Source organism: Cinclus cinclus, chromosome 13 (genome assembly GCF_963662255.1).
Source record: "Cinclus cinclus chromosome 13, bCinCin1.1, whole genome shotgun sequence".
NCBI lineage: Eukaryota > Metazoa > Chordata > Aves > Passeriformes > Cinclidae > Cinclus > Cinclus cinclus.
In genome coordinates, this window is record NC_085058.1 from 19,864,304 (window position 1) to 19,878,458 (window position 14,155).

Sequence of the window (14,155 nt, forward strand, 5' to 3'; positions counted from 1 at the left end):
TTCTTCCCTGACATCATTTCCCTCTCGGCTGCTGTTGCTGCTCTGATCTCCGGGAAGGATGGAGAACAGATGTCCCTGAGCACACACCAGCCTGATAATGAAATACAAGAACCTGACTCCTGCACATGTAAACAGCAAGAGAGTGGAACTATTATCTGCTCTGTGTCAAACACGGGGCTCTTGGTCTGACCAGATACCTGCTGCCTGCTCTGCATTAGCAAAATTTCAGTGTATGCTGCTTTTTCTCCACCACAGAAAGATAAAATTTACCTGGCAGCAGCAGAACACTAAGTATTAATACTAACAACAAAACAATTTCAAAACAAATGTTAATATTCTCAAAGAATCAGAAAGTCTGGAGAGATTTATTGTTGCAACAGTGTGGCAATTAAAAAAAGACTAAAAAGAAAAAAATCAATAGATTGCAGGGAGAAAAGTGATAATAAATATGCTCTGTGCCAGACAGGATTCTGAGTCATAAAATTCAGGACTGTAATGAAAGTATGTGGAACAAATGCTGACATGCTATTGACACCTGAGATAGTTGAAGGTAGCTACATACTTACCATAGGAAGGATTCCAGCAAAGACAATACATTGCAATAAATGTTTTTCAGGACTTGACTAACAGCGTTTTGCACTTCAAAAGATCAAATTATTACACTTTCTGTAAAATAATTCTAATGCCTTATCTCAAAGGGCTGGTGATTTTTCACAGTCCAAACCCCTTTAATGTAACTGTTTGGCGTAAAGGTTATTGAAAATGAGATCAGGGTCCGTGCATGGTTTTCAACTGCTCATGTATTACAATGAGTCCAACAAAGGAACTCAGATAAAAACATCAACAGAGCTAAAAAGAAATAGCTGTAAAGCACAGTGCCAAGGTATTTGAAGTTAGCTGGGTATTTGTATCATTTTCACATTTATTCCATGGCATTATAAAGCTGTTAATAAAATTTGGATCTGATGCTGATCAAAACCTTTGTGTTTTTCCTGTGTCATAATCTCATGACACAAGACCTAGAAAAGGATCCCATCTCCATTCTCCTTTTGAGCACATGCTGAACACTCAGAAAGCTGCAATACTGAAAACATATGACACTAATGTACAGGGTATTTTTAACTAACAAAGCTCTTAAGCACTGCTGAAAGACATATTTTGATTTTTGTCCCCCTTCACATTGACCTAAAACACTCCAGAACTCTGTACTTATTTATAGAGCGCAGTTGGGAGAAAGTTCCTCTGACATTTGAGAAGCTTTAAAAAGTTAAATTGTTGACAGGAACCATTGTGAAAAATAATGAGATTTTAACTCATTTAACTCTTGAAATAAGAACTTTCAAAGGTAAGAGGCAGAAACTTTACACTGCTGCTTAAATTATGTGGCAGTTTATTCCTGAGTGTTCTCAGTTTCCCTAATTCCTTAACATTGGTGAATACTTGCACTAATTATTCCCCAAAGTAAGCTCTGATTCAAGAAGTCACTAAGGAACTTCATTAACTCCCTTCCCAATGACTTCAGCCAAATTTTCCCTACTTAGTCAAGATGCACGAACCTGAAACGGCCCGAAATATTCTGTACCCGCAACTCTGCCTGCGATCGGTGCCAGCAGAAAGCTCTGAAAATCAACCCTCATGCAACACATCTTTAATTGATCTTTAATTGATCTGCAGCTGCTCCAAAAACCCCTTTTGGTTGTGCCACGTGGCACGAGTACATACGTATGCAGTAGTCCCCGCTCTCGTAGTAGCCGGGGCAGCACTGGGAGCGCCGCCGGTACATCGTGCGCAGCCCCCTGCGGTACGCGGTCTTGTAGCTGATCCTGCACCACGAGACACAAAACCATTGCACGCTATTGAAAATCAATGCCTCCTGCTGCAATAATATTTGTGTTAAATTATAGTAAGGGTAGCATTCAATAATTATTTTTAAATGCATGAAAGCTTTTTGATAATAAAAGCCGCAATAAGGAAGGAATCAATACTTGTTTTGAAGTTTGAAATACGACGTGTTATAAACACGGTGCTCGTGACAGTCACTGGAGCTCTTCCTGGGGCAGCTGCTGCCTTAAAACATTTTCCCAGCCCTGCTGCAAGGGCAAGGAGTTTCTTCAAGAATAAATTATTTATTTTTGCACATCAGCAAGGTCAGCTCTCATCGGTGGAAGGAACAGAGTCTTCCGCAGAGACCACTGTGTCAGCTGCTACACAAAACGTTACCACAGTGGCACCTGCTCTCAATACACAACTTGAGAAGCTAAGCCCAAGTGACTCGTTCCTGCTTGCTGACCCCTCCAAGGCACTCATACCTTGCAAAGTGTCATCATAGTCCCAGTTCTGTATTTAAAGCCTGTTTTCCCCACCACAATACTGTAGTCCACAGAAATTAAAAGGTGTTTAGCATTCTGAAGCATTCCTACATTTATTCACAGCATTAGCAAGGATACCACATTAAAAAGGTAATATTTAACTGCATATTTAACAGCAAACAGTTCAAAACAGCTTTGCTAGTTTATGGAAATTACCTCAATTGAACAAAATCTATTGTCCCTCATGTTAGACAAACTGATCGAATTTACTCTGCTGCATTCCAATCTATACGATATTCCAGAAAGCTCTGCAGCTCTGTTCACTTCCAAACGCTGTAACACAGGAGCTAAAAGCCAAGTGCCACAGTCCCACTGGAATGGTGCTGAACAACCAACTTGAAACTGAATGCATGAGATCTGAGATACATATCGACTTCTAAAACTCCCTTGAAATATTGTGACTATTAGTGGATATTTATTAGGATAGTTTGGAAGCAGAATGAACATAACAGCAATATCCTGCAGCCTGGGAAAAATTAACTCTCTGGTGCAAGTTTTCATTCAGTCCTAGAAACAGAGCCATCTTCATTGTACCTGATTTTCAGTGCAAATTTGGGCGCACTAGTTCTAACACAGATCTATGTCCAATTATCACTAACCCTCAAATGCCTGATTATTCACAATTTAGGAGGTTCATGGACTTCCTTTTACAAACCTGGACAAGCACCAGTCACTTGGAAAAGAGAGTTGGTCATGTCTGGTCAGGGAATAAACAATTCCAACCCCACGGCAGAGCCAATGGAATGATACATTCTCCTGGATGGCCCCATGAGGGACTGACTATCATTTATCTGGCTCAAACTTTGGGCAAACATCTCCGTATTTCTATTTGATGCCCTGGAATTCCAAACACCCTGTCCTAAAACACATCTTTGTGTATGCAGCTATATTGGAGCACCACAAACATTTGGATAAACAAGAGGTGTGTGAGGAGATGAAAAGCAGAAGGAAGCTCAGGTTTGTGAGGATTAGCTCTTACCTGTGCCTGGTGCACTTGAACCAGTTGAGGATGTCTGTGCATCGTGTGTAATAGATCTGGTCAAAGGGATGAGCGTAAGATTCCTGCACGGTCACGGCGTAGCTGCCGGTGGACAAGGAAGGAGGTGAGAGGCTGAAAATTAAAAGCTGCAGTTCCCTGTGTCTGCTGCTCATGGAACTCCAGTATGAAACATATTTACATCAAGAATCTTAGAAACTTTGGGTGTTAGCAAAGAGCAGAAAAGGGTTTCCTTCAGCTAGACCCCTTCCTGAAAAGTTTAGAAATGCTTGGCTTCATGACTGACGTAGGTATAGAGAAATCACTATGAGAAATAAACCATTCTCCTTTAGGAAAAAAAAAATAAATATTACTAAAATTCATGGAAATTTAGAAGGTGAAAAGGTGAATGAATATGGACAAAACCTGGGTAATTTGATGAGAAATCACAGAGCTCCAGCAATAGAAAGAACTGAGCAATCTTCCCAAAACCCCACTTAGCCATGCAAGAGGTTCTATGTTCACTATTGTTTGGGCCTCTCGTCTGATAGAGGAACCCAAATCTCACACTGGGGTCAGTCATGGCAGAGCACTGCCCCAGAGCAGACATGTGCACTGCTCAGGGGACTCCTCTCTTAGGGTCTGATCTGGACACAAGCCGCACTTGATCAGGTCTACAGTGTCTTTGGAGAACAATGCACAAATCACCCTAAGGCAGGTCAAGACCCAGGAATTAGATCCTCTAGGTCACTCATATCGATTGGTTTAATTCTGCAGCTGACTTCCCTCTCATCAGCAGGACTGCAGATGTGGTTAAGCCTGGGAGATTGTGCCCACAAGGTAATACCAAGATATTTGCTTGGAGGGGCTGAGTGGTTGGAAATCGAAGATTGGGCTGTTCCTGCCCTGCTTGTCATGTCCCTTCTAGACAAGCCAAGGTTCCCCTGGATGCTGCTTTGCCCTCTGTCACTGTTTGCTGGGTTTGACAATAATGTTTTTACTTCTGCTAATGCCAAAATATAAAATATTTACATTCCTCATTATTAATGTAAGACAGTAACACTTGCAAATCTCAATTATTATTTTACGATCCTGTTTATTATCCAGCAATAGGCCCTAACAATCTTTTCCCTTTGATTTATTAACATCTAACTAACAAAGTCATCTTGGTCAGTACAACCAATCAATTTTGGTATTTAATTTTTGTTTCTCCTTGATTGGGTCTCTAGGTTGCTGACTTTCTTCAGACAAAATCAATATTTTATTCCTGTGCTCTGAATGCACTTCCAGCATGCAGACTGTAAAATCCTTTTTCTGTACAGTCTTTGCTTTTCAGTTGCATTATCTACAGAGTTAATTTTCTAATTAAGACTTCAAAATATAGTCATTAAATATGACTATGTTACCTTTGTCAAGGGGTGTATTTTGCTGAAGTGCACAGCAATTCAGATCTGTGCGGAATTGAACCAGAGAGCAGAACTGGAAATTTAGCAAGTTAAACTGAGAAGTCCAGGACCTTTAGCCTCTGCAAACAGCTCCTGCGTGAGTGTGAACCCCATCAAAGGCTGTGGGTTTCTCTGTGCTCACAGCAACTGGCCTGCTCAGATCCACTTTTAGGGCCAGGACACTGGAACAAAAGAGAGAACAAGAAATTCCAGGGCCTTTCATGTTCAGTGCTTTCGTTCACTCTTTGATGCCGACACGAATCTGGCAGGAAGAGCCCCAAAGTTCAGGCCAGACAAAAACAGCCTGGATGTTGCAGCAGGAAAGGTTTCAAACTTTCTTGCTGGACAACAAGCAGAAAACAAGCAGGACAGATCAAAGCCAGCATTTCTGTGGGTCTCTCCATGATAAATGCAAACACTTCAGTGGACTCCTGTCGCTCAGACTCTGGAGGAGCTTCCCAAAAGGCTCAGGGGGATGTGCTCAATAGCTGTAGCCTTAGAACCAATTCCTTGAGATGATCCAAACTCTCCAAGGCACTCAAAAGCACTATTTCTGCAAAGCAAATCTGTGCTCTTTTCTGAGACATGGTGGTATTTAGCAAATTATGGTTCTGAGCTTGCTTTCTAAATGTAAAAATCGGAAATGGATGGTAAAAAAATCAAAATTGGCAGGTCACACATTACCTTTCCCAGTGGCTACAAACATTTGGATCATCTGGATTTAGGGACAGAGTAGTTTTGAGAAGAAAAGCCAGAGTAAGCCCTCTCAGAATCCACTGGAACAGCATGTGTGCCCCCATTGTTGTACCTAGATAAAGAGAAGAAAGTAAAGCCATTAAATACAATTTTGAAGAAAATATCCTCCAAAGCCTTTTCCTCCTTACTTTTGTGCAAATCCAAATACTCTGGACCTATTCAGAAACTGAAATACTTGAAAAAGCAATCAACTAAACAGTAAAACTCTTAAAAACTTCAAATCCATTCTAAAAAGAATTTATACATTTAAACCTAATAAAAGCAATGAATTTGATGATTAAGCCACCCAAAATATTGATGGCCCCAATGATTCTTCCAAAGAACATTTCTGATACTGATTATTTTTATGACAGGCTGTCTGTACTGACAAATAAATCACTGAGGTATTAAAGCAATCTATTCTTCCATCAACCTACAGGAAAGTGGAAGAATACCCAAATGCCCCCTTTGATTTATTTAAATGGGGTTTACAGATGTCAATATGGGCTGTATGTGAGACTCGTGCTTATTGCCTGATGGAAGGAAAATCAATGCACTCCTCAAGCCTTGGATGGGGGACCACTGAGAATTACAGAGGTCAGTGCATTGGGGCACATTACACTGTGCAGGACACTGGACATGAAATAAAAATATTTGCATTGAAGCTGGAAGGAAGTTGTACAAAATTCACTGGGTGTAGTCACTTCATCACCTTCCTGTTCATCTATTAAATATACAGACTTACACCTGCTTGGGGCTTTGAAACAAATGTTGTGTTGTTGGCCTACAAGTCTTCAATGACACCAGTCAAAAATTCAAAATAGATAGAAATTTTTTAATTTTTTTTGGTAACAGCATTAGGGGTGTCAATCTGTAAAACATTCCAAGTCAGGGAAAAGTATTTTTAAATATCCATTTCAGGCATTTACACGGACACATAATTCACCATTCAAATCAGAAGTCCTAGAAATTATTCCTGGCAACAAGATTGCCCTAAAAATAAATTGGATCTTCATATGATCATCAAAAAAACACATGGCTCATTGCCTCAGGGTCCAGAACAGCAAAGGGATGTTAAGAGGTTTGCTCTGCAGGGCCCTGATATACAACCCAGCATAAAGAAGCCATCACAAAGCAAAATGAAGAGCCAGGCTCAGAAATTACATCCCGACCCAAAGCCTTCTTAGCCAGTTCAAGGACACCCATTGCCTTTAGTGGATTCAAGTCAAAATCCCAATGGGAGCAATAGCTCATCTTTTAAATTATTCCTAGAGTGCTGCTAAAACCAAAGATAGGTCTTAAGCCATGTAAGTCATATTAATGTTAATTAACATGATTTAATGCTAATGTTCCTCATGAAATGGATTTAAGTCAAGGAGTGACCATTTTTTATCTGTGGGCTTTTCCAAAGTCCCAGAGCAACAACGCAAAGCTTAGTCTGGAGATTTATGGAAAAGCCACTGCCTTTTCTTGTCCTGGGCACTGCTTCTCTATGGAGGAAAAGTGTCTGGAGGGGCTCAGCTGCCAAAAGTCTCAATGTACAAACATTCAGAGTTGTGAGAGAGCAGAGCTGAACATACCCTGAGCACAGCATGGGCAATGGATGTGAACAAGCCAAGGATGAGGCTCTACAAACTGGCAGTCCTTTTACACAAATCCCTCCCCAAAATGTCTTTAGCTGTGGCACTGGGCAGCATTGCAATAATGCCAAAGCACAGGGAGTAAGTGATTCCTGGCACTGGATTTCCAGCTTGCCATTTACCCTCCTTCTTCATCCTCTGCTCCTTTGGTACAGGGCAGGGCTGAGCAAATGGGGCTAAAGAAAAGTTCCCTCTCATGGGCAGGTGTGGGCAAAGCAGGGGCAGGGCAAACCTGCTCCAGGAAATGCAAATCTTCAGAGAGAGCTTAAATCTAAACATAGTTCTGTGTTCAGTTTGTTAACTTCTGGAGAGCATCAACAGCCTGGGTCTGTGCTACATTAATTACAGGCAGAAAGGCAGCCTGACTTTAAATCAGTAATTCATCACCTGCATTTGCTTTCCATCAGTTATCAGAAACTGAAAGGTAAATAATAATTAATTCAAGGTAGAAATCCAACTTCTCCCCCACTCCAATTTCTTCTCCTTCGGTGCCAGCTGAAGCCAATGCCCTTGAGTTCAGGAGAAAGCAAGCTTTCAAGAAAGATTTGCTTAGAATACACCAGATGCTAAGAAAGAGGCTCATAAGATCACTCATTCTTGCTGAAAATTACCCATTCTTTATATTGGATTTTATATATCCTTTATATTAAAGTTCTCCCTACAAAATAAAAATAAATGAGAATAGAGCCCTGCTGCCTCACTCACTCTAAACAGAATGAGGTCTAAAGCAGCCCCATATTTGAATTCTGTAGTTCTCAGAGACCTCAATTTGTTCTTAAGAAATGGTGCCTCAGTTTAGTTTTTAAACCAAACGCCAGAGAATTATTTATAAGCCCTAATAGCACCCAGAATATTTTTTACAGTGTATTAGAAAGAGGCTCCAAATTGTTTTCTAAACTTTTAATGCTAATGTTGTTATTATCTGTTTGTGAGGGAGTGCTTTTTGTCATTAATTTCCTAACTTTATAAGTCAGATCGAAGATCAGAACCATCCAACTCCCCAAATCCAGCAGAACCTCATTCATCTCAAGTGTCTCTTTTTGTAACTCAAATGAAATATTTCACTTTGATCACTGTTAATAGAAAAGCCCTCACACTAAAATGGAATGGTTGCTATTAAAGGAGTCAGAATAAATCTCTAAAAATAGGAGCACACATATTAAAAACCAATATCAAAAAAGAATCCAGTAATGACATCTAATACTGGGCTTTCAGCTTTCACTGCTCACCACAGCACATAGGAAATTCCTGTCTCAAATTCAGTGTTTGATTCTCCAAGAAGCCAGCACCAGCCTTGAGGGGCACAATGCCTGTAACTTCATTAAAGCTACAGCCAAATTATTCCAACATTTCCAGTGTCTGCCACTCTCCCAGGACAGGCAGCCTGTGGGGGCTGAACACCAAAACAAATTACACAAAGGTCATCTGTGCAATCCCCACATGGACTCTTAACTTGTTGTCTCTCCAGGCCTCATTTTTCTTTTCAGGAGTGAAAGAAGTCCATTTAGGTAAAATTTGGCAAGGGTCTTTCAATCCTAATTATAACTGACTAGATATGTGCTACTCCTTAGATCATTTTCTCCTATATTCCACCTTTTTGAAAAATGTCAGTATTTCACCTACAATATTGATACAAGCCATTGATTCCATCACAAAAGAAAGGAAAGCTCCAAATCTTAGCTACAGAAAAACTACTAAGTGGCCAATCATTCCAATCATTAATTTATTAGTCTGTGGAGTCTCTACAAAAAAAACCTTCCTTGAGGAAACTGTGCTGGGGTTTGCAAAGAGACCTTGAGATGCAGATGATCCTTTAAACTTCATGAACATCAGAGTGTGGAAAAAGCAGCTCTGATACTATCCTGCAGCAGTACCACCAGGGGTAGGACCTACCTGCAAAGAAAATAAGATCTCAAAGAATCCTTGCTAGTGAAATAAATATCCTATAAAGCTTCTTCTAGATGTTGAAGACTTGGTTTTGATAACATTCTTGTGGGGGGGAAAAAAAAAAAAAAAGACCAGTGTGTACTTTAAATGGCTCAGGAAAAAAAAAAAGAAACCCAAAACTACAGGTTCAATTTCTCCTCTCCATTTCTCCTCCACTTCCTTGGCTGACAGGCTAGAAAATCTAACTAAAAATGACCATTGGAGACTTTCCTGTTCAGGGTCAGAAGTGGTGAAACATTTCATTTTGACATCTCTGTCATAAAATATTTCATAACATGACTTTGACATGAAATTCAAACAGAAGTTCCAGTCCATGACAGAGTTCTAAATTGAATGTTTTTCCCTCAATTTTGGATAAAGTGAGCTTTAAACCAAGCAAACCCCCTAATTTTGTGTCTAGCCGTAAGCAGACGTGTTTTTCAGTAGCACACACCATTCTTAAATCCTCATATACTTTTGAAGACCATAAATTCTAAATGTTTATGCAGCCAGTCAACCTAGGCTGAATTTTCCCCACCAATTTCCAAGTGACACTTTTAGCAAAGAGCCATGTTAAAATGTCTTACCTTAAAGTGGTAAAAATTCCCAGTGGATCCTGTTTTTACAGATCCCCAGGACATGGAGACACAGGGCACATCAACAGGAGAGTGGGAGAAAGCTCTTGGGAAGTTGCTTGGCCCTGTGAGGAAAATCAGGAAAATCAGAAAACTGGGTCAGAGGAAATGTGTTTGGGAGCATGGAAACAAATCAAGGCAGAAATGAGACAAAACATTGAAAATAATTAGATAACAGAACGTAATTGTGCTATTTCACACCAATCCCACTATCCAACTTTCAGGCAAGATCAGGGAACTTGGAAAGAGTGGAAGAACACAGGGGTGGAGCACATCCCTCTTACACCCTCCCAGCCTTCAGAAATTTATTTCCTATCATTTCCTACCTAATTTTGTTTCCAGTATAGAATTTTGCTTCTTTAATATCCTAAAAAGAAGGTCCAGTTTCTTTCAGGAAGTTTGATTCAAGACCTTGCAAAAGCCTTCTGGAAATCTAACTGCACCTTCTTCATGCACATGTTTACTTTGAAGAGCTTTCACTGGTCAAGAAGACTTTACAAAACCGTGTTGATTCTTCAGAAACCTATTATATGCATCAAGATAAATAATTCTGTTCTTAACTCTAGTTTCTACCAAACAGGAAAATGAGGTGTGCCAGAATTAAAATGGAGTGTAGTATTTGTGTGGGAGCGAATGAGGAAAATGCAAGAGAGTGGATGAGCCAGGAAACAAAAAGTTGGATTTCACTGGAGAAGCATTAAAGTGACGGAGTGTTTGCTGATTACACTATTTTAGTCTCTAAGTAGTAGTGAGCTTCCAACAAGCTGCCCTCAGTGGCATTCCTTCTCCTCATCCCATCTGAAATGTTCATGATAGTTTAGGCAAGGGATCATTTAAACACACACTTCATTTGGCTCCACATCAGATTTTGTTTGAAACAAGCTGTTATGAAAGCTAAATGAGGCCATGAGTTTCAATACTGATCAGGGTTTTTTGGATGCCTCCATTTATGATTAATAACTTGAGATACCATGAAAGGACTGGATAGTTTGCAGAGCTTAGGATACCTGCTCAGAGCAGCTTGCTTTAATCTGGGCAGTCAAGAGCAAATCCATTCAACCTCACCAGTCACCTCTAAAAGTTGTTGTCATGATCAACAGAAATATTGCCAGTGACAGGTTGTGGTTTTGTTTGTTTTTTAATGAAAATTTAAAGCTGTTTTAAACAGATAAACACTTCCAGGAAGGATCAGGTACTGAATACAAAAGCACTGACAATGTGATTCTTATCATCTGAGCACAGAGAAATTCAAGTGATGGAAGAAGTAGCAGAAACAGCAGACTGTGCCCTGGGCTGCTGTGTTCCCTCCACTGGCACCTTGCACAATTAATGCAAGAGACAGGAGACAAGAATTAACATGTAATTAATTAACACGACTTGGAAAATTAAAGAATAAGTGAAAAAGCCTGAAATTTTCACAGTTTATGGGGAAATCCTGCATCCTGAGTCCTGTGTGCTCAGTTTCCACCACCTCTGCTACAACATCCTGTGAAGTGGATGCTGTTCAGTATCAACAAAGGAACCAATTCCGTTTCAAAATCTCATTTTAGAAGCTCTATTTGAAAGCCTGAATAAACACACCAGGGTCATAATTGCTGCAGTGCCCTCATGACTATCCCTTATACTCTCTGAACCACAGATGCTCAGTTTTCCAAAACTGAGTTGGGGGGCTGATTTCAGTGGCATCTGAACATCCAAACCTCTTAAGTTGCTTTAGATTTCTAAGCTCTAAAATACACCAGTACTTGTTAGAGAGAACATTGTTATAGTTCCAGGGATAACTTATGGAGTCTGCAGATCTGCTTCAGTGCTAATGCTCTTCTGAGCTGACTTCTAGAGTCATCAGGAGCTTGGCCACAGCTAAGTGAGAATAAATAATGAAGTAAGTGCTGCTTAATCTATCAAATGTTATTTTTGGAAGCTCAAGACTGTTCCTTCAGTGTTCTCAGAGGAAAACTGGGTCAAAATACCACAGAGATGTGTCAGAGGCAAGGAATCCGGGCAATTACTTCAGTTATGGTTAATGAAATATGTTTATCAAGACAAAGGCTGGTGGATGTGTCTGGGCCTCTGTTTAAATCACACTGGCAAAGATTTCAGGCCTGACACTGGCTTAGCAGAGTGAGCTGGGCTGGCTCAAAGTGAGGTGGCTCAAATTCCCCCCAGTATTTTCCATATGAGCCCACACACAGCACCAGGCTCTGGAACTTCAATTCAGGTGGAATTAAGGACATGCAAGTTCTCCCAGTCTCAGTATCTTCCCCAGGGGAAGAGGACTGGCCAACCTGCCAGGTGCTTTGAAAATAAGCTTGTTACAAACTGAAAAGTGTTAATACACTGAAGCAACAATGTGCAAACATGTTTGGCATTCCCCATCCCCTCCATGAGATTATCCTCAGCCTACAAAGAGGTGCAAAGTGGATTTTGTCCTCCATGAACAAACTCCATGAACACTTGTGCAAAACACAACTACCCACCAAAAATCTATTTTTCACTACAATGCTAACCTTCTTTTTCTTAAATAATTGAGCAGTTAATCAATAGTCCAGCAGAAATATAATGAAAATATTGCATTAACAACACCTAAAAACACTGCTGAAACAGAGCCCAAATCCACATAATCGCTGGCTCCTTTTCAGAAAGGTCAGCTTGCAAGAAGATTTTCTGTGATTTTCTGCCCATAATTTTGTACTTGTATACTCGACTACCAGTGTAAAACTGGAAGCCAGCCCTGTGAACATTTGGCCCTTGAAGTTATCAATCCAAACTCAAGCCCGCCGAAATGTCTGTGTTCCTGGTAGTGCCTAAGCCTGAGCTGTCCTTCCAACCCTGCCAGCCAGGACAGAGGCTGATGTTCCACCAGAACCTTCTGCCAAAAGCAGCTTGGTGATGGAAAGCTACGAAGGCAAAACCCTGGACCCTGAAGGATTTCAGCACACACATTGTCCTGCAGGCTGGGGGACCCTCCTGGGGCAGCTTGCTCTGAACCCTCTCCATTAAAACAAGGAAAACAAGAAAAATCAGGAAGAGGCACTTTGTGCTGCTCCCTTCAGCTGAGAGCTGCTGCAGGGATGGGCAGGAAGGAGGCAGGCTCAGAATCCTCTCCAGTGCTCCCAGAACTCTCATTCAGTGGAGTGTTAAAGCTGCTGGAATCTGTGTGGGGAGTCACACTGGCTCCTGATTGAACAGTGTATTTATAATCCCTGTCCCATGTCTTTTCAGAGATGCCTCCACAGACATTCCATCAGGAGAGAAAGTGGCTGACACTCATCAAAAAGCTCATCTCTGAGAAGCCAAATGAGCCTGAAATGAGCTCACACCCAGCCACCCACCCAACCCATGTGCAAGATGGCAAACAATTCCAGCATATGCTTCCTTAGACACTTAGAGCAACAAAGGCCTCTAATCCCCAGAACACCCAGGATAAATAAAGCAACCTGAGTGTCACAGCCATGCCCAGATGAGGAATAATGTTGCAAAATATTTAGTTTAAAAACCTCAACTATTTATTCCAACAGACTTCTTTACAGCATTTAAAGGGTGCACATAAAGTTGACCTGAAAATGAGAGTAACAAGCAATAAAATAAAAGGATGTTCAATAGACACACCATGAAATAAATTAATTGTGATCCGTGAAAGTGCTGTGAAAGTCAGGGGGAGAAAAAAAGCCATTTGAAAATGTAAAATATCCTTTATGGTTATGTACGTTAAAAAATTACTTCAATTTGTCAAGAACAATTGACCCTTTCTTTTTGTCTTCATTTATCTCAGAGGAAAATAAAATGAAACAAACAGCAAAAAAGTCCTAAGTACAGTGAACAGCTGAGCCAGGAACAAATTAAGTAACACAGATTGATGGCTGTTGATCTACAGCAGTACCATCACATCAGTGCTACAGCTCATATTTCATTTAAAGACCCATCTCTTTTTTTTCAGAAACAGTGCAGTATTTATGGGAGAAGGCTGATTTACAAGGCATGGAGCTTCACTGATAATCCAGATTCAGTTTTTCCAATTTGGCTTTAAAGTTGGTGAATTCCTTGGACTTTTGAGGTACTAATCCAGCTAAAACAAAACCAAACACTGGAATAAAATGAACACTGAAACGAAACATGTATTTTTTAAAAATGCTGCAGACAGGGAAAAGCTTTTTATCTTCAGTATCTTCACCAGGCAGAAAGGAAATAATGCTTGCTACCTCTGCATCTCCACCTTTACTGACCCCACTGGTTCAACAGCACGTTATCCTCAGCTCTTCTCCTGGGACTTTTCCCAGAGCTTTATCTTCCCTGGCATTCCCTATTACAGCAGCACACAGGTTTCCTCCTCCTGCATTCCATTCCCCTCTCAGCCTCTTGAAACCTTAATCTAAGAGTTTTTAATTTCATAGCTATTAAAGACATTGATATCCCAGACAGAATATAACTT

General features: G+C 40.6%; 1 protein-coding gene across 2 annotated transcripts in view; it reads right to left on the reverse strand.

The window, feature by feature from the left end:
- MEGF11 (multiple EGF like domains 11) overlaps positions 1–5,590 on the reverse strand; it is a 192,443-nt gene extending 186,853 nt beyond the window's left edge. Inside the window, exons 1-3 of one of the 2 annotated variants that reach the window (XM_062501836.1) lie at positions 5,475–5,590; positions 3,349–3,450; positions 1,723–1,823 (exon numbers count right to left, since the gene is read on the reverse strand). In XM_062501836.1, coding sequence (XP_062357820.1) covers positions 1,723–1,823; positions 3,349–3,450; positions 5,475–5,590 — 319 coding nt within the window. The remainder of the gene's footprint in view (positions 1–1,722; positions 1,824–3,348; positions 3,451–5,474) is intronic. The other variant, XM_062501835.1, reaches the window with a different exon arrangement.
- Between the last annotated feature and the right edge of the window lie 8,565 nt (positions 5,591–14,155).